Below are 25,003 nucleotides of genomic sequence, written 5' to 3'. Positions count from 1 at the left end.
AAGCCGGATCCGAGCACAATAGCATACCCTCCAATATTTCTCTGATGAAAATAGGCATGTCCCATTCCATAATGATATTTTTACTATTTATACCCCACACATCTTACTGCATTGCCCCAGCCACTCTGGGCAGCTTCCAACACATATAAAAACATAATAAAACATTAAACATTAAAAAAAATTCCCTATACAGGATTGCCTTCAGACAGCTCGGGGGTCAGCTAACTCCACACCCTCCAACATTTCTCCAGTGAAAACAGGGACATCCTAAGGAAAAGCAGGACGTTCTGGGATCAAATCAGAAACTGAGACAGCTTCTCTAAATCAGGGATGTCCCTGGAAAATGGGGACACTGGGAGGGTCTGCAATAGCCCTCTTTTCAAGCCTTCTACGTTGGAGGCCATCCCTGCCTCCTGTGGGAGGGAGTTCCACAGTCCAACTGTGCATTGCGTCCTTCTGTGGGAGAGTGGCGCTGGGTCGGCTGCACCCCCAGGACTGTGTCTGCTCTGCTCCACGGCCAGAATTGGCCCACAGGCGATACACTCCCCATGCTGCCTGGGTGGTTGGAAGCGAACCTCCAGGCTACAAAGGGACTCCCCCCCCCCCCACACACTAAGGAGTGGGGCATTCGTCCCTCCCCTTTCCAGGGGGACAGAGATGGCTGCTCCAGCCCCGCTCCCCCGCTCCCCAGGGCGGCTGGTAATGGAGCGTCCCTCGGGCGCTTGACTCCATTAAGTGTGAATCAGACAGCCTGGACAGGGCAAATTGATCTGCTGTGCAGCCGCCCCTCCAGATTGAGAGCGGCTCTTATCTGTGCTGCCGGGGCCTCTGTGATCGGATTAGGGGCTCCTAATGGGCCAGGGCCCTGGTGCTGTCGCTGGGCTGGCAGTGGAGCTGTCAGGACGGGCGGAGGGTGCAGACGCCTGCCTGTAATCGAATCAGCGGCTGGCAGGGCCTCTCGCCTGGCTGGGCACTGGGCCGTGTGGGGGCCGGACAACAGGCAGGCAGGCAGAGGGGAGGTGATGCCATGCAGGGCTAAACCAGCAGGGCTTGGTGTGGCCACGGGGAAGCTGCCCTCTGCTCCTGGGCTCCAGCTCTCAGAGACTCTCCTCTCAGAGACTGACCTGCCAGTCCCGCCTCAAGGTCATTGAGTTCTGCTGGGAAGGGGCTTCTTGCATCTTGGTCCTGGGCTACATTAGAGGCTACTGGATCAGGCCAATGGGGGGCCCTCTAGACCAGCATCCTGTTCTCACAGGGACCAACCAGATGCCCATTGTGCGAAAGAGCAACTCTCCCCTCCTGGGGTTTCCAGGCAGAGCAATAGGCATCCTGGCTGGTAGACATCCATCGACCTCTCCCATTCTGTTTCAAAAGGGCCATCAGGGAAGGCAGGCAAAAGCCCTTCTTTGCTCTGAGATTGTGGAGAGCTGCTGCCAGTCAGAGAAGTGAGCGCTCACAGAATTGTAGGGTTGGGAGGGTCCCCCAACAGCCATCTAGTCCAGCCCCTTGCAATGCTGATCTAGGCAGACTCTGTGCAGGCCGCCCTGAGGTCCGTGATGGGTAGCTCTGTTGGTGAGAGCGTGGTGCTGTTAACACCAAGGTTGCAGGTTCGATCCTCGTAAGGCACAGCTGCATATTCCTGCATTGCAGGGGGTTGGACTAGATGACCCTCAGGGTCCCTTCCAGCTCTACAGGTCTATGATTCCATGGCATTTGTGTCCCCGCTGCTTCAAACGCATCCCCAACAGATGTCTGTTCATCTGAAGGAGCAGCAGGCCACCTCGCCCTCCCCCAGAGCCCAGCTTCTCTTTCTCTCTCTCATTTAGGAAAGATCTCCTCATGTTTAATTGAAGCCTCCCTCCCTGTGGCTCCAGGATTTCGTGTCCAAGCTGCACGACACAGGCCAACGCGCCTCAGCTGCTTCTGAGATCCTTCCCCATCTCTCCAGGCGTCAGCGAACATCTCCGTCGCTCCTCGCCTGACAAACGCGGTTCCTTGAAGCCTCTCCGCAGACGATTTGTCTCACTCAGCTTCACAGGCGCCCGTCTCTTTCCCCCGCTTGCTGCCAGGAGCCGGGAGGAAGCCCCGACTTCCACAGGCAGGCTTGCCTGCCCCCCACACTCTTAAAAATATATATTTTACAAATCATCGTCATTATTCCACCTGTTCCAAGGAGCTCAGGAGTGCGAGGTTCTCTCGCCCTTCCCGTTTTATCCCCACAACAGCCCTGCAAAGCAGTTCAGGTCCAGAGAAGGTGACTGTGACTGGCCCAAGGTCATAGAAGGATAGGATTAGAAGGGACCCCTGCGGGTCATCTAGTCTAACCCCCTGCAATGCAGGAATCGCAACCCACAGCCTTAGCCTTTTCCGCTGCAGCCTCACCTGTCTGGCTCATTCTTATTTATTACATATTCATCTGAGGACCACAGGGCAGTTTACTGTATCCTGCAAACACTGTCCAACTGGGTGCTTGCCAGAAACCCTTGGTCCTCCCCAGAGGAGCTAGGGGCCTGCCACACTGCGGCCTCCATTTCTGAGTCCGCTTCCGTAATATTTTAGAGAGGAGGGCTTGTCCGCAGCTCCATCTTGCACTCTGGCACGTGCTGGCTCTCCTTTCCCCACCCCCACCCCGGCCGCCCCCTCCTCCTCCCTGTTCTCTCCCAGTGCTGAACTGCCTTTTCAGGCGGGCCTGCCATCTCTGTGGCAGCCGCTTGCTTTGATCTCATGGTCTTCCCATCCAGCATATTAAAAGTTGCAATTAGCAGCATGTTCACGGATGAGCTTGCTCTGGCGGGAGGGAGAGGCTCCCCAGGAAAGCTGAAAGGTTATTCCAATAAGCGGCTACCCTTGCCGAGAGGAAGAACTTGCCAGGGGAGATGGGATGTAGGGGGATGTCTGCCATGTCCAAGGGGTGGGCCGGCTGGCCAGAAGGGTGCTGGCCCCAGGAGGAGAAGGAGGAAGCTGTAATCCTTTTCTTGGGGGTGGTGGGACCCCCTTGCAAGCAGACACACCAAGTGTTGAGTAGCATCTTCTTGGTCACTGTGAGACAGGATGCTGGGCAAGGTGGACCACTGGTCTGATCCACCAGGCTCTTACGTTGTGACTCAGTGGGCCAAGTGGAGGATAAGTCTTAGCGGAGACCCACAGGGCCCCCCATCCTTCACCCCACCCTCCGGGAAATGATGTAGCTCAGGGGCAAAGAGCACCTGCTTGGCATTCAGAAGGTCCCAGGTTCCATCCCTGCTGGCTTCTCCAGGTAGGGCTGGGAATGCAGACCCTCCCAGTGTCCCTATTTTCCAGGGACATCCCTGATTTAGAGAAGAATCAGTTTCTGATTTGATCCCAGAATGTCCCGCTTTCCCTTAGGATGTCTCTATTTTCATTGGATAAATGTTGGAGGGTATGGAGTTATCCGCCCCCTCAGCCGTCTGAAGGCAATCCTGTATAGGGAAGTTTTTTTAATGTTTAATGTTTTATTGTGTTTTTACATATGTTGGAAGCTGACCAGAGTGGCTGGGGCAATGCAGTAAGATGTGTGGGGTATAAATAGTAAAATTATCATTATGGAATGGTACATCCCTATTTTCACCGGAGAAATGTTGGAGGGTATGGGAATGTTGCCCATCTGACACCTTGAACACCTGTTGCTGCCAGTCAGTGCTGACAATACTAAGCCGTCTGGTTTGGTATAGTTTTCTCTGCTCCTAGGAAACAGAATTCCTGGGTCCAACACAAACTTTCTGGCTTCCAAAATTTCCCCATGCGCTACCTACCTGTATCCCAGTCATATGGACTAGCTGCTTTAAAAACTCTGGCTGAACAGCAAAGCCCATGTGATGAGCTTGCAGAAATGTGAGCGAGTGGCAGACAGGGCCTTCATGGTGGTGGCTGCTCCCAGGTTTTGGCACTCCCTCCTTAGATAGACCCGACTGGCTTCCTCCTTGCTGTCCTTCCTGCGGCAGATGAAAAGTGCTGATTCCAGAAAGGGTTTTGGGGAACTGGCTGCTTGTTTGTTTTTTAAAGGAAAGGTCTCTGAACAGTGTGCTCTGCTGCCTTTTGCATTTTATCTGCAGTTTCATAGACCTGTTTTTACACCAAATTGATGCCTTTATCATTTCAAATGAATGTTAGCTTTCTGTGCATTACCTGTTTTTAATTTTTGTGAGCTGCATTGCATCCCCAGTTCTGGAGGAAAGGTGGGGTATAGATTATGGAATTGTAGAATTGTAGTGTAAGAAGGGACCCGAAAGGGCCATTTAGTCCAACCCCCTGCAGTGCAACAATAATAATAACCGATAATGAAAGGAGGGTGGGCTTGGCACAGGGACATCCTGCAGCAGCAGCAAGTGCCGCCCACTGGGCTTGCTGGCCAGCCTCCGCCTCACGGCTGCCATGGCTCTGGAGCGCCAGCCCTGCAAGGCCTCCTGGGTTCACGCCAGGCTCGTCACAAAGCGCCGACTCTTCTGACGGTGTCTGGGCCTGATAAAAGGCCCTTGAAAGGGGCCGCACAAAGCCCAGCCACGCTTCAGAAGGGGAGACGTGACCACAGATGCTGCCGGCAGGATAAATGCTATCAGGAGCCATCAGATGGCGAGTCGGCCCCCTTCCCCGCCCCCCACTTCCAAGGTTCAGCGCTGGCTGGCCCCTCCTCTGTCCCTGACAAGGCCTTTCAAAGGCTCCCGCAGCCACAGCACCTCTGGAGATGGAGGGGCGCATGTCTCCTCCCTCCGCTTTTAATTAGCTGCGCCTGCCCTTTCTCTCTCTGCCAGGGCCAAACCCCCCCTCCCTCCCTGCCCAGCTCGCTTTCCATCACTTCTTAATTTCCTGGAAACTTTTGCTAGATGGACTTGAAGCAACAGCAGCAGCAACAGCTGGGCAGCTGCCCAAGGAGAGCCAAGAGCCACAGGTTGAACCAGCCCCACAATCAGAGGCTGGTCACTATGTGGGGGGCTGCTGTGTCCCCACCCCAAATAACAGGTTTAGGGCTGCTCAGTTTGCTTAGTTTTTACCACCCTGCACAGAGGGGCTCTTTGATATCCTGGGTCCCTTAAGTGGCACAGAGTTAAACTGTGGAACTCCCTCCCACTGGATGGCTTTAAAAGAGGATTGGACAAATTCATGGAGAAGGAGGAGGGGTCTACCAAGGGCTACTAGCCAGGATGAGCTATTGCTCTGCCTCCACAGTCAGAGGCAGGAAATTATTCTGAATCCCAGTTCCTGGAAACCTGGGGAGGGGAGGGGAGAGGGCTGGACTAGATGGGTCTCTGGCCTGATCCAGCAGCCTCTGCTTAGGTTCTCAGGGTATAGAGAGGGTTGCAGCATTGGCAAAAGATTCCTGGTTCATCCCCACCACTCCTACCCCTGCTTTCTTCAAGTAGGGCTAGGGAAAATATCCTATCTGAAAAGCCCCAGAGAGCCGCTGCCAGCCAGGGTTGACAGTACTGAGCTACATGGACCAATGGCCAGACTCAGTATGGCAGTTTCCAAGGTTCCCATTTAGAATCATAGAATTTTAGAGTTGGAAGGGACCCCCAAGGGTCATCCAGTCCAACCCCCTGCAATGCAGGAATCTCAACAAAAGCATCCAAGACAGAGGGCCATCCAACCTCTGCTCAAAAATCTCCAAAGAAGGAGCTGTTCCACTATCAAACAGCTCTTACTGTTGAGTCAGAATCTCTTTTCTTGGAGCTTGAAGCCATGGATTCGAGTCCTACATTCCATAGCAGGAGAAAACAGGCTTGCCTCATCTTCCCTGTGACAGCCCTTGAGATATTTGGCTATCCTATCTCCTTTCAGTCTCCTCTTCTCCAGGCTAAACATCCCCAGCTCCTTCAACCGTTCATTACCAGGCTTGGCTTCTAGACCCTTGACCATTTCAGCCAGCCCTTTGTGCAGAATCAGGGGGACTGGAATCTCAACTTTATTTTTAAGGGAAGAGCCGCGGCTCAGTGGCACAGAGCACCTGCTTGGCATGCAGAAGGTGCCAGGTCCAATCCCTGACAGCATCTCTGGCTAGGGCTGGGGGAGATTTCCCTGTCTGAAATCCCAGAGAGTCATTGCTGCCTGTCCGTGTAGACAACAGGGGTGGGTGAGACCCCGCTGCCTGAAACCCTAGGTGGGCCAGCGCTCTAAGGCAGGCTCCTATGTTCCTATTCAATTTAGCTTTTATTCAAATGCATGAGGGCTAGCACCTTGCTTTGTTTTTAGGGAGAGGTTTTAGCTCACTGGCAGAGCCTTCGCTTTGCATGCAGGGGCTCCCTGTTTCAGTCCCTAATAACATCTCCAGGTAACGTTGGGGGAAAGACCGAAACCTTGCAGAGGCGTTGCTGCCAGTCAGTGTGGACAATACAGAGTTAGTGGTCTGACTCTGTATAAAACAGCTTCTTATGCTCTGCACCAGCGGCGGCTGCTGCTGCTTCTGCTGTTGTTGTTGTTGTTCCTAGAGAAGCCTCTTGAGGAGAGAAGGAAGGAGGAGGGAAGGAAATTTCTGCCCACGAATTGCTGCACTCCTAGGTGCCCAGAAGGCAACAGAGATCCTTTGAGACAGGAGATCCCCTGAGGCCAAGAGGCAGGTCTGAGCATCTTGCTCCTCCAAAGGGAGAGGTGCCTCCTGCCCCCCCTTGCAAGACCCCTCTGGAAAAAAGCAGGAAGGGGGAGAGGCCCAGCCTATTTGGGTCCAGGCAAGGAGTCCTGGGCTGGAGTGTCCCCAGTGGCTCTGCTTGGAGGCTTCCAGCATGCAGGGAGACCCACCAGCTCTTCAGCAGGGAGTCATTCCCGTTATCCGACTGTTCCTGCAGTTCCACCTGCATCAGAATGGCCACTGGCTGCAGCAGGATCAGGCCAAATAGGACACATACACCCCAGTCCAGCCTCCGGTTCTCACAGTGGCCAAATGCCCCAAAGAATCTGGACCAGAGGTTTTTCTGGCTTGGAGCTGATGGGAGTTGTAGTCTGAAACACAGCTGTGCTCCCAAGGGCTGATGGGAGTTGTAGTCTAAAAATATCAGGAAGGCACCAGTTTGGCAAAGGCTACCACATGCCACGTAGCATCAGCCACCAAATCGTCTTGCATCAGGAACCAGTCCCAAGTTTCTCGGGGTGCGACTAAAGTGAGTTGCATTTCTGGCACTGGGTGGGAGTACAAGATCTGAGGCCTGTTTGTTCATTTATTGTTATTTTTATTTATCTCAAAAGATTTACCTCCCACATCTCTATTCAGAAAGCCTCCAAGGCAATGTGCACATTTAATAAGAATGTAAAATGATTTTTTTTCTTTACAAAAATGTAATCCATAATACAGTTTCTTTAAAAATGACATACATAACAAGTAAACAGAATAAGAAATGGAGCCCCCCCCCCCCTGGTTCTCGCCTGCTCAGAAGTCATCCCTGCTGGGTGTTTGGTGAGGCTTTGTTACTCCTGGGTAGATGCACCAGAAGTCAAGCAGTCAAATGCTGGGTTATTTTCAAAGGCTTAAGATTTTTTTAAAAATAAAAAGCCATTGCTCAGAGCCCAAGAGCCATTCAGTTTCACTCCAGGGGCTCTTCCTGGTGGAGAGTATTCCCCAAACGGGGCTACACCCAAAAAGGCCCTGCCCTGCTCACCGCCAGCCGAGTATTTCTGCAGAGCAGAGAGATGACAGAGGAGACAAAGCCTCGATTGAGGGAGTTGGGGATGTTTAGCCTGGAGAAGAGGAGATTAAAGGTGACCACATCAAGTCTCCTCTCAATATAGTGGTACCTTGGTTTTCGAACAGAATGCATTCTGGGAGGCTGTTGGAAAACCAAAGCGCGACTTCCTATTGGCCGCAGGAGCATCCTGCAGCCATTGGAAGCCGCGCTGGACGTTTGGCTTCCGAAAAAGTTCAAAAACCGGAACACTCCCTTCCGGGTTTCGATCGCTTTGGAGCCGATTTGTTCAGGTACCAAGGTGTTCGGCTTCCAAGGTACGACTGTACCTCAAGGTCTCTCACATGGAAGAGGGAGCATGCTTGTTTTCTGCTGCTCCAGAGGGGAGGACCTGAACCGAAGGATTTAATCTTCAAGAAACTAAACATTAGGAAGAACTTTCTGATGGTTTGACAGCAGAACGGACTCCCTCGGGATGTGCTGGTCTCCTTTTCCTTGGAGGTTTTTAAGCAGAGGTTGGGTGGCCACCTGTCAGGGGTATTTTAGCCATGATTCCTGCATTGCAGGGGGCTGGGCTGGATTTCCCCTTCCCTTCCCTAAAAGAAACCAAGATTCCAGTCCTCTTGGTTCTGAATGGAGGCCAATTTGCAGCGGGTCTTGCCCTGACAGCCGGCCCATCTGGCTCAGTACCGTCCACACTAAAGGAGAAGGGGCTCTGCAGGGTTTCGGGAGGGAGCCTTTCTCTCAGCGTCCCTGGGGGCATTCTGCATGCCAAGCATGTGCTCCACCCACTGAGCTGCAGACCCTTTCGAAAGAGCAGAGATGGGGAGAGGAGGCAAGAGGTGGGGCTGGGCAGGGCTTTTTTCTGTCAGATGTAGCAGGAGAGCAGAGCTCTTGGAGGCAGATGCTCTCCCCCCCCCCGGGGGGCCAAGGCAGACCGCTGCCCCCTGCTATGAAGGCCCACATCCTCTCGGCTGCAGCCTCTGCCGGGGTGGGAGCAGGAGCGAGCGGATGAACCTGCCGGAAGAGCCATTACTCTCCTTCCGTGCACATTCCCCAATGGCTGCTTAGACAGCCAGGTGGATCGGTGCTAATTTGTTTTTGAGGAGCAGGCATCTTCTGGCTCTCATAAGAGCACCTGGCCTTGTGGGGGCTGGGTTCTCAGGCAGCTTGAGGGGGCAAAGGAGGCTACTGGCTGACCCTGCCCCACCTGCCCCCAGCCAGCCATCAGGAAAGATGTGATGGGGGGAGGCTCTGCTCCCAACCCCCCCCCCCAGCCCCGCATAGATGCCTGTAAGATGCTTCCTCTTGCTGGCAGCGCTGGGGACGGCTGGCTCCTTGCATTAGCTCCCTTTCAATGTCAGAGGCGGTTAAGGCCCTGGGTGTTTCTGCCTGCCCATGCCAGTGGCAGCCTGTTGCTGGCCCTTCTGAGAGAGGGACAGCAGCTCAGCAGGGAAGGACGTCTGCTTTGCATGCAGAAGGTCCCAGATTCAACCCCCAACGGCATCTCCAGCAAGGGCTGGAGGAGACAATGTTGTGCCTGGAAATCTGGAGTTCTGCTGCTGCCAGTCAGTGTGGACAGTACTAGGTGGGCCAAGGTTTTGGCAAGGTAGAACTTCTCGGTGTGTGCATTTTTATCAAAGGCTGCAGGCCACCCTGTGCAACCCTACTGTCTGCGCACAAGCCATAGGTCTAAAGCACATGGTTTCTCCAAAGAACCCCGAGAACCACAGTTTGTCATGGGGGCTGCTGCTCTGAGAGGGGTAAATGACGGGGGCTGGAGAAGGATCTTTCCTACCACTTGAACTCCTGGACCTCCAGTGAAGCTGACATCCCTGTTCAGGGAAGTTTTTAATGTGTGACATTTTAATGTATTTTTAATCTTTGTTGGAAGCCACCCAGAGTGGCTGGGGAAACCCAGACAGATGGGCGGGGTACAAATTTATTATTATTATTATTATTATTATTATTATTATTATTATTATTATTACTGGAAGATTCAGGAGAGATAAAAGGAAGGACATATTAATGCACCACTGTGTTAAACTATGGAACTCCCTCCCACAGGAGGCAGGGATGGCCACTAAATTGGATGGCTTTGAAAGAGGCTTAGATGAATTTATGGAGGGGGGGGCTATTGATGACTCTGCTCTGCCTCCACAGTTGGATCTGAATCCCAGTTGCTGGAAACCACATGAGGGCAGAGATGCTCTTGTGCTCAGATCTTGTTTGGAGGTTTCCCACTGGGGCATCTGGTTTCATAGAGTTGGAAGGGACCTTGAGGGTCATCTAGTCCAACCCCCTGCAGTGCAGGAAAATGCAGCTGCCCCTTAGGGGATTAAACCCGCAACCTTGGCGTTATCAGCATCCCGCTCTAACCAACTGCTCTATCAGCCGCTGTGAGACTAGGATGCTGGACCAGATGGGCCCCTGGCCTCATCCCGCAGGCTCGCCTTATATTCTTATGAAGCTGCATGCTTGCCTTAAATGCACCACAGTCCTTCCACGTGCAGAGCAGGGCTGGGCTACCTGTCCATCGACCTTTCCGACTCTCGCAAAGGTCCCAGGCCGGCCGACAGGAGGCCAGGGTGGGCCAGGAGCTGCGGAAATGGAGTCGAGGCTCCTCCTCTGACTCGCCCGGTGTCCCCTTCCTGGCGCCCCGATGTCCCCGAGCGGAGCAAGGAGGGAGATGGTCTCCTGCGGAAGCGCCTCTCCTTGGTAACTTCATCCTTGAGATTGAAAGCATGCGGTTGGCGGGGGGGGGGGGAGAGAGCTGGTGGCGAGGAAAGAAAGGCCTGGGAAGAAATCGCCCCAGCCAACTGACACGCCCTCCCATTCCCCCCCCCCCCCAGGAAGGCCAAGCCCGGAGTGCAGGCTAATCCGTCCACCGGCGTTCATTTGTCTGGGTCCAAGGAAGGGCCCCGAGGGGAGGTCCTGGGCCAGGCGAGAGGAAGCTTGAGTTTCAGCCTGCGCTATTGATTTTCCCCATTATTACAGTATGGGATTTATGGCTGGCTTTAAAACTGCAATAAGTGGCAAGCTGAAGCGGGTGGGGGCGGGAGGAGCCTCAGGACGACCTTGGGAAGACGGCGCCCCCTCCCTGTCCTTCTCCCCACACCAACTCTCCTTGCTTCCTCCCAGCGGGGTGGGACGCAGGATGAGGCCCCCGCACTCCAGATCCCTCGCCGCTGGCAAGGGGGAGCTTTGGCATTCGGCAAGAGAGAGGGTCCCGTTCTTCACCCACCCAGAGTCCTGAGGCAGCCTGGAGCGCATCTGTGGGGCATCTGTGACTGCCAACCAGAATGGCCCCGTTCTCCATCGGTGGAGGCAGTAAGGTCCTGCTTGCCGGTTTTTCGTTTTGGGCACCTGGCTGGCCACTGTGAGAGCAGGATCCTGAGCTAGATGGACCACTGGCCTGATCCTGCAGGCTCTTCTGAGGGTCTTATGTCTGTCTCCTGGTCTTGCTCAAAGCACTGCCTGCCTGGAGCTGGGCTGGTGTGGCATGTTGTTGTTTAGTCGTTTAGTCCTGTCCGACTCTTCGTGACCCCATAGACCAGAGCACTCCAGGCACTCCTGTCTTCCACTGCCTCCTTCGAGAACACTGTCCAACCATCTCGTCCTCTGCCGTCCCCTTCTCCTTGTGCCCTCCATCTTTCCCAACATCAGGGTCTTTTTCAGGGAGTCTTCTCTTCTCCTGAGGTGGCCAAAGTCTTGGAGCCTCAGCTTCAGGATCTGTCCTTCCAGTGAGCACTCAGGGCTGATTTCCTTCAGAATGGAGAGGTTTGATCTTCTTGCAGTCCGTGGGACTCTCAAGAGTCTCTTCCAGCACCAGAATTCAAAAGCATCCATTCTTTGGCGATCAGCCTTCTTTATGGTCCAGCTCTCACTTCCATACATCACTACTGGGAAAACCAGAGCTTTAACTATACGGACCTTTGTCGGCAAGGTGATGTCTCTGCTTTTTAAGATGCTGACATATGTGGCATAGCGGCTTATTATTATTTAATTATTATTTATACCCCGCCCATCTGGCTGAGTTTCCCCAGCTTATAGACCTCAAGCCAGGAAGGGTCCCACGTTCAAACCTTGCTGCCCAACACCAAATCACAAAACAGCCACATGCCCAGCCTCAGCACCCCCTGTCTGTGCTATTGAAGGTGGGGGGGGGCTAATCCTGGCAGCCTAAGAATTGCTTTCCACCTTGACTGCCTTCCTCTGAAGCAACACACCTTCCAGAAAGAGCAGCGCCCATAACTGGGCATGGATGTTGCAGGTGTGCAGAATGGCACTTGGGTGCCTCAAGATTCGGGAGCATGTATCAACCTCTTCTTAATATAATTATTTAATAAAATGTACACACTGCTTGATTATTAAAAAACAAAAACAACCTCAAAGCTATTTACCAAAAGGATTTTAAAAAACCAAAATTACCAGTAAAAAGAATTGACCACAATAATTTAAGACCTTTGAAAAGTTTACCATAGACAAAAAACAGATCAAAACTTGCATCAGCTTTCCGGACAGGCTTGTCTAAACAAAAGTTATTTTTTAAGGAGGAGCCAAAAAGAGTGCAGAAAGGCACCTTATTATTCACTCCATGTTTATGCCACTTTATATTTTTAAGGAAAAAATCTCAAAGCGGTTTAGAATGCATTAAAACATCCAAGTATACATTCAAGGCAACATAATTGACAGGAAACCAAAATATCATCTTAAAGATTTCAAAATAAAATGTTGCAAAGGAGGTCAACTACAGAATGCACATTTAACACAGCAAAGTTAACAAAAAAAATTCAAATGAAAACATTACCAAAGGAAGTCAAGTATAAAATGTGCATTTAAAGCAGCATACTTAGCAAGAGAATGAAATATTCTCAATCAGCAGGGAGTTCCATAGTGTAGGGGCTGCCACACTAATTGATCAAGTTCTTACAAATGTGGAAGAGGCGTCTTGGGGGTTCTGCCAATCAAAGTGGCCAAATGGTCAGGTGTGGGACAAAGCGATCCTGCAAGCAAGCTGGTCCCAAGTTGTTAAAAGCTTTGTATACTAATAGTAACTCCTTGGACTTGACCTAGTAGCGAATCCTCAACCAGTGAGGATCTCTGAGCACAGGGGCTGATAAGGCCTCATCCTGTCTGCTCTCGTGCTGCACATCCTGCACCAATGGCAGCCCCCGGACCAACCTCTGACTTTTGCGCGTCCAGAACATGGCCTATGGTACAAAGGTTAAGGGTCACCTCCATGGCTGCTCCCTCCCTTGTCTCTGGCATGGTGCTCCTGGAATGGGGTGAAAGGGGCTCCCCGCTCCTCCGACCCATTATCCATACTGGGGAAGGGGGGGAGGGGGGAAAGGTGGTCCCTGCCCTCACAGGCAAACCCAGAACAGCCTTTCTCCTGGAAAGGGAATCCCTGGATTCCAAGGCTATTCAGACTCAGTTGGGCAAAAGGGGGGTTCCCCCCCCCACCACGGCCATTAAATAGTCCTGATGTTTCCCCCGGGACAAACAAGGCAAGTAGGCTGGTGGCCCCAGAGCCCCCCTTCTGCCTTTAAGGTCATAATTGCCATTAAAGCCACAGCTTGCCTAACCAAATTATGCAAAGACAAAATTATCTCCCGTGATTTTTATGTTCCAGAAACTGCCGGGGCGATTACTGGGGGATTGGAAGCAGCTGTCACTCTATCAGAAACTATAATTCCAAACAGCTGGGATCTGTCAGTTATTTATGACGCCGCTTTGCGAGGCGAGAGGGAAGGAGGGAGGAGGGCGCATAGGCTCCACATCTTCAGGCCACACGGAGACCCCGGACTCTGGCAGGCAGATTCCAGGCAGCTGGGGGGGGGGGTCCTCCTTCCCCAATCAGGCAGCAGGAGCAGCTTGGGGCCAATGCAGAGATACCCCTACTAGGTAAAGGTAAAGGGGCCCCTGACCATTAGGTCCAGTCGTGGCTGACTCTGGGGTTGCAGCGCTCATCTCGCTTTACTGGCCAAGGGAGCCAGCGTACAGCTTCCGGGTCATGTGGCCAGCAGGACTAAGCCGCTTCTGGAAACGCCGTTTACCTTCCCGCCAGAGCGGTACCTATTTATCTACTTGCACTTTGAGGTGCTTTCGAACTGCTAGGTTGGCAGGAGCAGGGACTGAGCAACCGGAGCTCACCCCGTCGCGGGGATTCGAACCGCTGACCTTCTGATCAGCAAGTCCTAGGCTCCGTGGTTTAACCCACAGCGCCACCCGCGTCCCATATACCCCTACTAGGATCCCCCAAACAGAAGGCTGGCAGCATTAGGGAAACAGGTGAGTAAGAAGAACGCAGAATGCGGGCAGAGGAGAGTTTCTCTCCTCTCATAACACTAGAACAATGGGGCATCCAATGAAACTGTATGTGGGAAGATTCAGGAGAGACCAAAGGAAGGACTTGTTCACAAAGGGCAGTGTTCATCTGTGGAACTCATACCTGCAGGAAGTAGTGATAGCCGCCAACCTAGATGGCTTTAAAAGAGGTTGGGACAAATTTGTGGAGGAGGATAGCACTATCTGTGGCTGCTACCCATGAGGGCTCTGCTCTGCCGCCACCACTCTGGGCGGCTTCCAACAAAAGATTAAAAATACATCAAAACATCGGTCATTAAAAACTTCCCTAAACAGGGCTGCCTTCAGATGTCTTCTAAACATCAGATACCATATTTTTTGCTCTATAAGACTCACTTTTTACCTCCTAAAAAGTAAGGGAAATGTGTGTGCGTCTTATGGAGCGAATGCAGGCTGCGCAGCTATCCCAGAAGCCAGAACAGGAGGGATTAATGCTTTCACTGCTCAGCGATCCCTCTTGCTGTTCTGGCTTCTGAGATTCAGAATTTTTTTTCCTCTTGTTTTCCTCCTCCAAAAACTAGGTGCGTCTAGTGGTCTGGTGCGTCTTATAGAGTGAAAAATACGGTAGTTGTTTACTTCTTTGATATCTGAGGGGAGGGCGTTCCACAGGGCGGGCGCCACCACCAAGAAGGCCCTCCGCCTGGTTCCCTGTAACCTCTCTTCTCACAGGGACGGAACCGCCAGAAGGCCCTCAGAGCTGGACCTCAGCATCCGGGATGGATGATGGGGGTGGAGACGCTCCTTCTGGTCTTCAGGCCGAGACTGTTTAGGGCCTTAAAGATCAGCACCAACACTTTGAAATGTGCTCAGAAACGTACTGGGAGCCAATGTAGGTCTTTCAAGACCGGTGTTATGTGGTCTCGGCGGCCGCTCCCAGTCCCCAGTCTAGCTGTCGCATTCTGGATTAGTTGTAGTTTCCGGGTCACCTTCAAAGGTAGCCCCACGCAGAGCTCGTTGCAGTAGTCCAAGTGGGAGATAACCAGTGCATGCACCACTCCGGCGAGACAGTCTGCGGGCAGGAAGGGTCTTGTGCTCGCGTCTTGATTGCAGGTTTCCCAAAATGTGCACCTGGTTGGCCACTGTGAGAGCAGCTGGCTGGGCTGGATGAGCCCCTTTGGCCTGACCCAGCAGGCTCTTCTTCAGTTCTTCCCAGACCACCCATCCATCAGCTGAAATCTGTACAGATTTCACCTTGAGAGAACGTAAGAATTGTCCCGCATCTCGATCAGAGCCAAGTGGCCGGTCTGGTCCAGGCTCCTGCTCCCACAGGTGCCCCAAAGGGAAGCCCACAAGCTGGCAGGGCCTGAGCACAACACTCTCCCCTCCTGCGGAACCCAGCAACCGGTATTCAGAGGCCTCCAGCCGAGCTCCGAGATTCCCTCCTGGGGCTAAGGGGAGGTAGAAGGCTTCTTTCGTGAAAACGTGGGCTGCCAGCAGCTCTTAGAACCACTTGTTCAAAAAAACAGGATGTGTGTGTGAGTTTGTGGTGATATATTCACAGAGAGACTGACTAATCAGGGACATTTATTATTTATTTATTTATTTTTGATTGATTGATTGATTGCCTCTGCATCCCACCTTTCCCTCCAAGGAGCTCCAGGCGGTGTGCGTGGCTCTCCCCTTTCCCACAACAACCCTGTGAGGTAGGTTAGGCTGAGAGAGGCAGGGGCTGGCTCAATATCACAACCTATGAGCTCGATGGCCGAGTGGGGATTAATTGACGGGAAGGGTTTTCCCAAAGCCAATTAAACCTGATTGATTGATTGATTAATTGAGTTGACACCGCAGGCCCACTTACTCTGACTCCTCCCGCTAAGGAAAACGAGGGTGCCGATGGGGAGAGAGCGATGCTGAGCTTATGTCCCACCCAGGCAGGTCTGGGGAAGACCCCAGCCGTAGACCCTGCAGAGAGGTGGGGCGGGGGGGGAAGCATTGCTGCCAGCCAGTGCTGACAACACTGAGCTCAATGATGCCTACTAAGGCAGCTTTTGGAGTCTGTCGTGGGGCAGAGAGGCCCACCTGGCTGACTGGAGGCTGCACTAGCCCCCCAGCTGCCCCATGGGCGCCTTTGCCACTCTCTCTCAACCCCCCTGTTGTGCTGGAGCTCTGCCCAGCCCAAAGTGGCCAGGAGCGGCAAACTCTCTGCTGAGCTGTAAACAAGGCAGAGGCGGTTGCTGCTGCTGCTGCTGCCTGGCCTCTGCAGGGACAGCCCCATGGAGACCATCCCTAGAGCTGGGCCAGGTGCTTTTGAGGAGGGAGGGAGGAGCTGCATCTCCAAGGCCTGTGCCCAGCATCTCGCATGGGGAGAGCATAATCAGAAGAGGCTGCTGGATCAGGCCAAAGGGCCTCTGTCCAGTCCAGCCTCCTGTTCTCACAGTAGCCTCAACAGGAAGTCCACAAGCAGGACTTGAGGGCAACAGCATTCTCCCATTACCTGCCATCTGGAGGTAGACTGTTCCTGGGCATGGAGGTTCTGCTATCACAATAGACCTGCTGCATCAGCCCAGTGGCCTGTCTAGTCCAGCGTCCTGTCCTCACAGTGGCCAACCAGGTGCCCACTGTGGTTTCTAGCAACTCAACTGGTATTCAGAACCAGTGGCTGCCCCTGTGAGGGGCAGGTAGCACCAGCCCTGTGATGCAGGCCAAGCACCCCTATCTGCTCACAAGGTGGGCTTTCCTCCTCCTCCTCAGGCGGTTCATGAACTGCCCTGGCATGCTGCAGCTGGTTAAGGAGAAGGAGACCCCATTCCCTGCGCATGCATGCACGCATATGCACCCTACATCTGGGACTGCTGCTTTGGCCTTTCTGCAAACCCCTCATCGCCCAGATGCCCCTTCCCACGGCCTGAAAAGGAACCGTATGCTTCTGCATCTGTTCCTCCCGGTCAGGCTGGCCCCCCAGGAAGGAGAAAGAGCAAGGGAAGCAGGGTCCTCTCCCCCCCCCCACTGAGCACGTCCCTCTAGTAGAGTCTCCTAACGAGGGAGAGTCCTAACGAGGGAGGCGGCGCTCCTGGCTGTCCAGAGCCGGAGATAAATTATTTCAAGCATCCATTAAGCAATGCCTAATTAGTGCCCAATTAGAAGAGTCACGTGGGGTGCAATTCGGACAGGCTTGGGAGGCAGACCTGAGTGAGGAGGGGAAGCCGGGGGGGGGGGGGAGAGGGAGAGCAGGGTGCTGGGGGGAGGCACTGCACTCCGGGGGCAGGAAAAAAGGAGAGAGGATTTGTGCCTGGGGAGGAGGGGCAGCAGCAACACTGGCTCAAACCCCACAGAACCCAGAGACTGGCAGGGCAGCGTGGCATCTCTAGAATCTGCAGCCCTGTGCATGTGTTCCTGGGAGGGAGGAGAGACAGAGGAGAATCCAGCCCCTGCTTGGCATGCAGAAGACCCCAGTGCCAACCCCCCCCCAGGCACCTCCCATTTAAAAGGGTCAGGAGGCAGGAGACAAGGCTCCCCTCCTCTGCCTGAGATTCTGGAGAACTGATGGGGAGACAAAGAGAGCTCTCTACATCTTAAGGAAGGGCCCCAGCCCAGGAGCCGAGAACACGTGCTTCACATGCTGAAGGTGCCAGGCCCAAACCCCAGCAGCTTCCTGTTTCCCTCCTGAAAGCAGCCCCTTCATTCAGAACCGCAAGTCCCGAGTCCTAGTTTACTTTTAAGGAAAGGGCCCTAAACCAGTGCCAGAACAGCTGCTTGGCATGCAGAATGTGTCCCGGGCCACGAGGGCAGCCTCCACTGGCAGGTGGTAGGCAAGGCCTCTTCCTCTTTACTGGAGCCCCTGCCAGCCAGAGGAGACAATACTGGCCTAGCTGAACAAGCAGTTTGACGTGCTATGAGGCGGGCAAGGACCACTGCTCAGTTCCAAGAACAGCTGCTTGGCATGCAGAAGGCCCCCTGGTTCAATTGCTGGCATCTCTAGGTCGGGCTGGGGAAGATGCTGCCAGTCAGTGCAGGCATTCCTGAGCCAAAGGGACTGCTGAGACAGTTTCGCTGGTTCAAGACCAATTTCACCCTGTGTCTCGGTCTCCTCCTCCTCCTCTGCAGTTGCTTGTCTTAGGTACCAGAGATTCTGCAGGGACAGAGGCTGCTCCTCATTGCCAGGATACCTGGTCCCCCAGAGTCCTCCTCCGATAGCCAACTCTCAATTATCACCAAGCGCAGAGAAACAAGTAACGAAGGAGGAGTTGGCGTCTCAAAGATCTCAGCTTGCTTACCTGCTTAAAAAAAACATTTCAAGGTGGCAATCTTCTAGCCCTCATGGTGGCAGGGAAAACAAAAGTACAGGGAAGCCAGGAGAAGGAGGAGGAGGCTTGTTTCTGGCCACAGAAGAATAAATTATGTAAAATGATAAGCACATCAATGCGCATCGCGGTGGCCTACTTTGCATAACTTGCTCTGGATTTTCGGCTTCTCCTTGGCAGGGAATGTGGGTTTTTTAAAAGTGCGGCTTCGCTGTCTGTGCAGCCCTGGGCTGAGGGGGGGGGGAGGCAGAGGCGGAGGGATCCTGGGTGCAGAAGGAAGACACACACACACACACACCCAGCCGGAGGAGAGGAAGATGCCTGTGTCTTCGAAGGGGGGGCAGGCGGGGCGGTGTGTGAGCCAGACTTGCCTCTCCAAGATTGCCTTTCAGATCCACGCAGAGCAGGCCTGAAGGGCTGGGAGGAGGCGCTCTCACACCACCAAGTGCATCGCTTTCTGTGCCTGCTTGCACCAGAGCCGCGAATGCCTGATGCGGAAGGACAAGCTGCCTGCCTGCCTCTGCTCCCTGGAATCCAGGCGGAAAAAGAGGGCCTGCCCTCCTCCGTGAGAGGGAAACTGAGGCCTGGGACGGGCACTAGCTCCCTGGAGAACAGGAAGAAGCTGGCATGCTTTGCAAGGGTGCCACTGCAAGCATGTATCTTCCTGAAAGACTGTGCGGTGTAGTGGTTAGTGTCAGATGAGGGCCTGCCTCTCAGCCTGCCCTACCTCTCAGGGTTGTTGCAGGATTGAATGAGGAGGGGGAGAACCCCTCTTGTGCTTTCGGTAAGAAGAGGCTGCTGGGTTAGTCCCATGGCCCATCGGGTCCAGGCTCCTGTTCACACAGTGGCCAACCAGATGTCCATTATGAGAAAGCCCCAATCAGGATTCGAACTCTCCCCTCCTGTGGCCACGGGCATTCAGAAGGGCCGCTGCCTCTGACTTGTGCAGGCAGGGTGGAGTCATCAGGGCTAGGAACCATCAGTCCCCCTGCTCTCCCTCACGAATGTGTCCAATATCCTTTGAAAGGGTTGATTACAAGCTACAAGAATTGGTTGAAATGCTGCAGTTAAGAAATACCCTGAAAGGCAATTCAAAACAAAAAATTATGGAAAAGTGGGATAGATATAAAACATATGTTCAAAAATACAGTAAAGGTTCGCTATCTATGCTATCATTTGATTGACGTTGGAGTGAAACTGAGTTGAGAAATAAGACTAAGAGCACATATTGATATAGGAATGTATTAGATAATATGTAAAGAAATATACAATAATAAGAGTACATTCCTTTGTAAAAAAGGAATATACAACAGGAAAGACAGGAAGTCTAGTGTGTTGGTATGTATATGATTTGGGGGGGATTTGTTTTTGTTTTTTCTCTTTGTTTTTCTTTTTTGTTTCATTTTCTTTCTAGGTATATAAAATTTGTATATAATTTTTGTATACATGTTGGAAATTACAGTATATTATAGTAAGTCCTGTAATGTAATATGACAACGTTTACCGATGTAACGTAATAATGTTAAATAAATAAAATGCAAATTCAAAAAGATAAAAATAAATAAAGACATTTGGGTCGGTGGGCATCACTGCCTGCTGTGGGATGGAGTTCCACAGTTTAACTCTGTGCTGAGATTTACGGAAAAGCCCAGGGCATCCCACCCCCCCACCCCCCCACCCCTCTCTCTCTCTCTCTCTCTCTCTCTCTCTCACACACACACACACACACACACACACACACACACTCCCCCCATCCTTTTTAGCCTCTCAGGGACTCCCCTCAGCAGCAGCCCCAGAAAGTTTTCTGGGAGGCTTCACCTGGCTGTCATATATATATATATATGCGCGCGCACCACAAAATTTTAAAAACCCAAATGGCAATTAGGAGTGCACTGGAGCATCTTGAGCAGTCGGATGCTATGGCAACCCTGGTGCCACTTGGCAAAGGGCAGGGCATTAATATTTCAGAGCATAAATAATGAATGGCGGCAGGAGGGGGGGCTGCTCTGGCCTTGATCCCGTTTCTCCGGCAATATTCGGGAATGCAGTGCCCAAGAGGCCACTTGGAAAGAGGAGCTGTGGCTCGTGGGCACCCGTGGCAGGAGCTGCTGGGGGGCTGGGCAGGCTGGCCACGGGGCAGGGGGTGCCACAGAAGGGGAGGGGGGCTGGGCACGAAGCCAGGCTGGCAGGGGCGCTTCTTGCGGGGTGCCAGCCCTGCCACTCAGCCCAAAGATGTAAATTAACACCAGAACTTCCCTCCAGGATCAGGCCCATGGCCCATCTAGTCCAGCATCCTGTTCTCACAGAGGCCAAGCAAATACCCCAAAGCAGGATGTGAGCCTGAGAGCAAGTCTTGGCCCTGTGGGGTTTCCATACACTGTGAAGGAGGACTTCCTTCCACGTGTCCTGAGTCTTCGGCTTCACTGCATGTCCACAACTTCCGGTGGTATGAATGAACCCCCCAAAACTGCCATTTACCCCTTGCAGATCTACAACTCCCAGCACCCATAACAAACTGCAGTTCCTAGGATTGCGGGGGGAAGAGAGCCATGTGCTTTCAATTGTATTGTTTGCAGGCAGACAGAAGAGTTTCACAGGGCTGCAGGCTTAGTAAAGCATACACATACAGAGAAAGGCCTGCCTTGCCAAAACCTTGGCCCACTTAGTATTGTCCACACTGACTGGCAGCGGCTTTCCAGATTTTCAGGCACAAGTTTGCCCCTCCCAGCACCCCCCCCCCCGGAGATGCTGTTGAGGGGTTGAATCTGGGACCTTCTGCATGCCAAGCAGGGGCTCTGGCCCTTTTGTAGCTCAGTGGGGCACAGCCCACGGCCAGAGCTGACCGTAGAGGTTCTCCTTCTCTGCCTGGATATGCACTGCAAGCAGGTCGGGCCTTGGAAGATGGTGGACTCTCCTTCCTTGTTGATTTTTAAGCAGAGGTTGAATGGCCCTCTGTCATGGATGCTGAGATTCCTGCATTGCAGGGGTTGGGCTAGATGACCCTTAGGTTCCCTCCCGACGGCAGTTCTGTGTCTCTGATTGCAGAGTCCACCCTGTTGATGTCTCTCCTCCTCTCTCTCCTCTTGCAGGGAGCTGCCTGGAGCTCTCCCTGCTGCTTCTGCTGGCTCTGGAGCTCCCCTCTTCGGGCGGCTGCCCCACGGACTGCGTCTGCTACCCCTCCCCCATGACCGTCAGCTGCCAGTCCCACAACTTCCTCGCCATCCCGGAGGGCATCCCCGAGGACAGCGAGAGGGTCTTCCTGCAGAACAACCAGATCTCCCTGCTGCTGCGCGGCCACTTCAGCCCCTCGCTCGTCACCCTCTGGCTCTACTCCAACAACGTCACCTTCGTGGACCCAAACGCCTTCCGCGGCTTCTCCCACCTGGAGGAGCTGGACCTGGGCGACAACCCCAACCTGCAGGAGCTCTCGGCCAAGACCTTCCAGGGCCTCAGCCGCCTGCACGCCCTGCACCTCTACAAGTGCGGCCTCAGCTCCCTGCCCAGCGGCATCTTCTCCGGCCTCCACAACCTGCAGTACCTCTACCTGCAGGACAACCGGCTGGGCTACCTGCACGATGACCTCTTCGTCGACCTCGTCAACCTCAGCCACCTCTTCCTGCACGGCAACCGGCTCTGGAGCCTCCACCAGAACACCTTCCGGGGACTGGTCAACCTGGACCGGCTGCTCCTCCACCAGAACCAGCTGCAGAGCATCCACCGGGGAGCCTTCCACGACCTGCGGCGACTCACCTTGCTCTTCCTCTTCAACAACAGCCTCTCCGAGCTGCCGGGGGAGGCCCTGGCCCACCTGGAGGCCTTGGAGTACCTGCGCCTCAACAGCAACCCCTGGCACTGCGGCTGCCGGGCCCAGTCGCTCTGGGAGTGGCTGCGCCGCTTCCGGGGCTCCAGCTCCAGCGCCGTCTGCGAGTTCCCAGAGAAGCTGCGCGGCCTGGACCTGAAGGAGCTGACGGCGGACAGCTTCCGGGGCTGCGCGGCCTCCGAGTCGCTGCACCACCAGGTGAACGGGGTGCGCTTCCCGCCGTCGGCTGACAGGGCGCCCCCCGGAGACCACCCACCGCTCCACTCCTCCACGGAGAAGGGCAAAGGGCAGCAGCAGCGCCCCGGCTACCGGAAGCCCGGCAAGAACTGCACCAAGAGCCGTAACCGCACCACCAAGCCGGCCGGGCCCTGGAAGGAGAGCGAGGGGGCGGACTACGAACACAAGTCCCCCGGCCTGGGCCTGCTGCCCAAGCCAAAGGGGAAGTGCCATCGGACATCTCTGCAGCCCCCCAGCGGGGTCCAGCAGGCAGCAGGGGGCGGGGTGCGCGGGGCCGGGGCCAGGGCTGTGGGGGCCCTGCAGGCTGCCCTGCTGGCCGGGGTGCTGGCCTTGGCGGTGATCATCCGCTGACCGCGGAGGAGCCACGCTGAGCCGCCACTGGTCTCTGGAGCCCCAGCGCTGTGACTCCTCCTCCTCCCCCTTTTTTCTGCCTGGGGGTTTGGCAGCAGCAAGGTAGGCCCCCTCCTGGGCCTTCTCCAAGGCCCCCCGCCCATGGCCGGCAAGGGGGGATTGTAGGCGCGGACCGTGCAGGGCGGGCGAGCGGGCAGGCAGGCAGGCAGGCAGGCACTTCCTTCGCGCCCGCAGGATGGAATTACAAGCAATATCCCACACGCTCGCCACCAATGGCCCCAACAGAGCACCCACGGGAAGGAACTCCCCACCCCCGCCCCACCCTCCTCTCCTGAACCCAGGGCCCGGGAGCGAATCCTCAGTTAGCAACTACTGGACAACTGCTTTGCTCCCTGAGAAATCCTGCTGAATTGAGAGAAAGAGGGAGGTGCATATACCCCACCCTGCCAGGATTACAAAAATGGAGTCGCCGCTGCCGCCCCGTCAGGACCGCACCAACTAAGCCGATGTGATCCCTGCATTGCAATGGGTCGGACTAGATGACCCTTGGTATCCCTTCCAACTCTGCAGTTCTGTGATTCTGGGACAGAGGGCTAGCCTGGGCCATGGGGCTCCCCACCCCACACTGCCTGCGAGGCCCCCTTTCCGCTCCCCTTCTGCTCCAGGCCAAAGCAGGCAAGGAGCTTCTTGGAGGACAGATATCCAAGTTGCTGGGTGGCTCAGGATCCTCCCCTCCTGGGCAGGGCTGGGCAGCCACCAACAAGACCAAAGGAAAGGCCAGCCAGCAGCCGAGAGGTGGGAACTCTGAACAAACTTTCCAAGCAAAGGTGCAATTCTCTTCCCCGACCTTTTCTTTTTTGTAATGTCTGTGTTCACATATAAAATTTTAAAAAACCCAATGCACAAGTTTTCCCTCGGCCTTCAAGCTCCCTCGAGAGTCATGTCCCATGACAATGCTTATAAACTGAATTGAGGAGACTGCGCACAGGAGAGAAGGAACCAGGACCGATCCCACCCCGACCTGTGGAACTGAGGACTATGGCTGGGTCTGCAGGCAGGAGGGCTTTGGGTGGGCAGCTGGGAGAGACACCTCCCCGGAGTGGACAAGGCTTGGGGGGAGAGGGATGGGGGGGAGTTGGGGTGAGGGCAAGGGGGGGCCCACCAGGGACCAATTTACGTAGAAACGTAGCACACCAGGAATTGTAGTTTTGTGGATCTGTATGCAATATGAAAGAGAGAGAGAGAGAGAGAGAGAGAGAGAGAGAGAGAGAGAGAGAGAGAGGTGGGAGCCAGGAACATCCCCAATGCTTGCAAGTGAAATGCTCCAATTGCCAGGGAGGGAGGGGGTCTAGTTTTGGGTGGGTGTGTCCAGAATCAGTCAGTATAGCCCACACCCCAGGAGGTGGGGAGAGGGAGAGGAGAAGGAGAAGGAGGAGGAGGACTGCAGCATGTCCTCAACAGTGTTAGCCCCAGGTCCAAGGGTCTTGCTGGCATCCTTGGAGAGGACCCTCCTGGCAGCTCTTAGGGAAGGGGCCGGGAGGCAAGGCAGAGAACAAACACCATGTTTGGGACCATTTGCCCATGGCTTTTTTTAAAGAGTAAAATGAAAACAGCCATTTTTTAGGGGATAAGGCAGGGTCAGGGGATGGCCAAGCAGTGCTTGAGCGACAGAGAGGTCGGAGTGGGGGTTGGGTGGGGTGGGGGTCCTGCCTCTTAACCCTTTTGGCTGCCACCCTCTCTCTTCCTCCCTCCCTCCCTGGCTCCTGTTCTTAGCAGCCTAGCAGGCAGGGCACCCAGGCCTTGTTGAGAAGGGTGCACAGGGAGGGGGGTGGGAGCTGGTGGGAGTTGATTCGTGCCCCTTCCCCTTTCCAGCTGTGACCCCACTGTGCACGGGGCCCCCGGCCAGGATCATGGCCACGTTCTGTTGTTCTAAGTTGGGCCACTACCGGGGAGGCCCTGCCCTGGATGTGCAGGGAGGGGGGAATAAAGGAAACCGTCTGAAAACCAGCTGCTGTGGCCTCTTTCTCTCACTCTTTCCTTCCCCAGAAGTTGTGCATGCTCTCTAGCATGTACATCATGAGCTGTGTCAGGCAAGGATGTGCCAAATCACCAGCCCCGCCACCCCAGCAAGGAGGAGATGTTCCCACAAGGGCCAGGCTTCTCAGGAGAGGTGGCTGAGCCCCCTGGAATAACCAGTTTAGGGTTTTTCAAAGTCCAGGAACATAGGAAGGTGACTCATGAGAGTCAGACCTTCCATTGGTCCTGCTTGCTCACTGCTGTCAGTGGAAGAGAGCTTCTGCCCCCTGCAGGGTTTGATCCGTGGGTTAGCGGCCAGGGAGTGGGGGCAGGGGACACCA

At 54.4% G+C, this 25,003-nt stretch overlaps 1 protein-coding gene across 1 annotated transcript in view; it reads left to right on the top strand.

The window, feature by feature from the left end:
* RTN4RL1 (reticulon 4 receptor like 1) overlaps positions 1-24,538 on the top strand; it is a 61,396-nt gene extending 36,858 nt beyond the window's left edge. The window contains exon 2 of the mRNA XM_083715213.1: positions 21,328-24,538. Coding sequence (XP_083571339.1) covers positions 21,328-22,646 — 1,319 coding nt within the window. The 3' untranslated portion in view covers positions 22,647-24,538. The remainder of the gene's footprint in view (positions 1-21,327) is intronic.
* Positions 24,539-25,003: the final 465 nt, after the last annotated feature.

The sequence above is a fragment of the Podarcis gaigeae genome (assembly GCF_964106915.1).
Source record: "Podarcis gaigeae genome assembly, chromosome: 15".
NCBI lineage: Eukaryota > Metazoa > Chordata > Lepidosauria > Squamata > Lacertidae > Podarcis > Podarcis gaigeae.
This window is presented reverse-complemented; position numbering and strand designations above follow the sequence as displayed.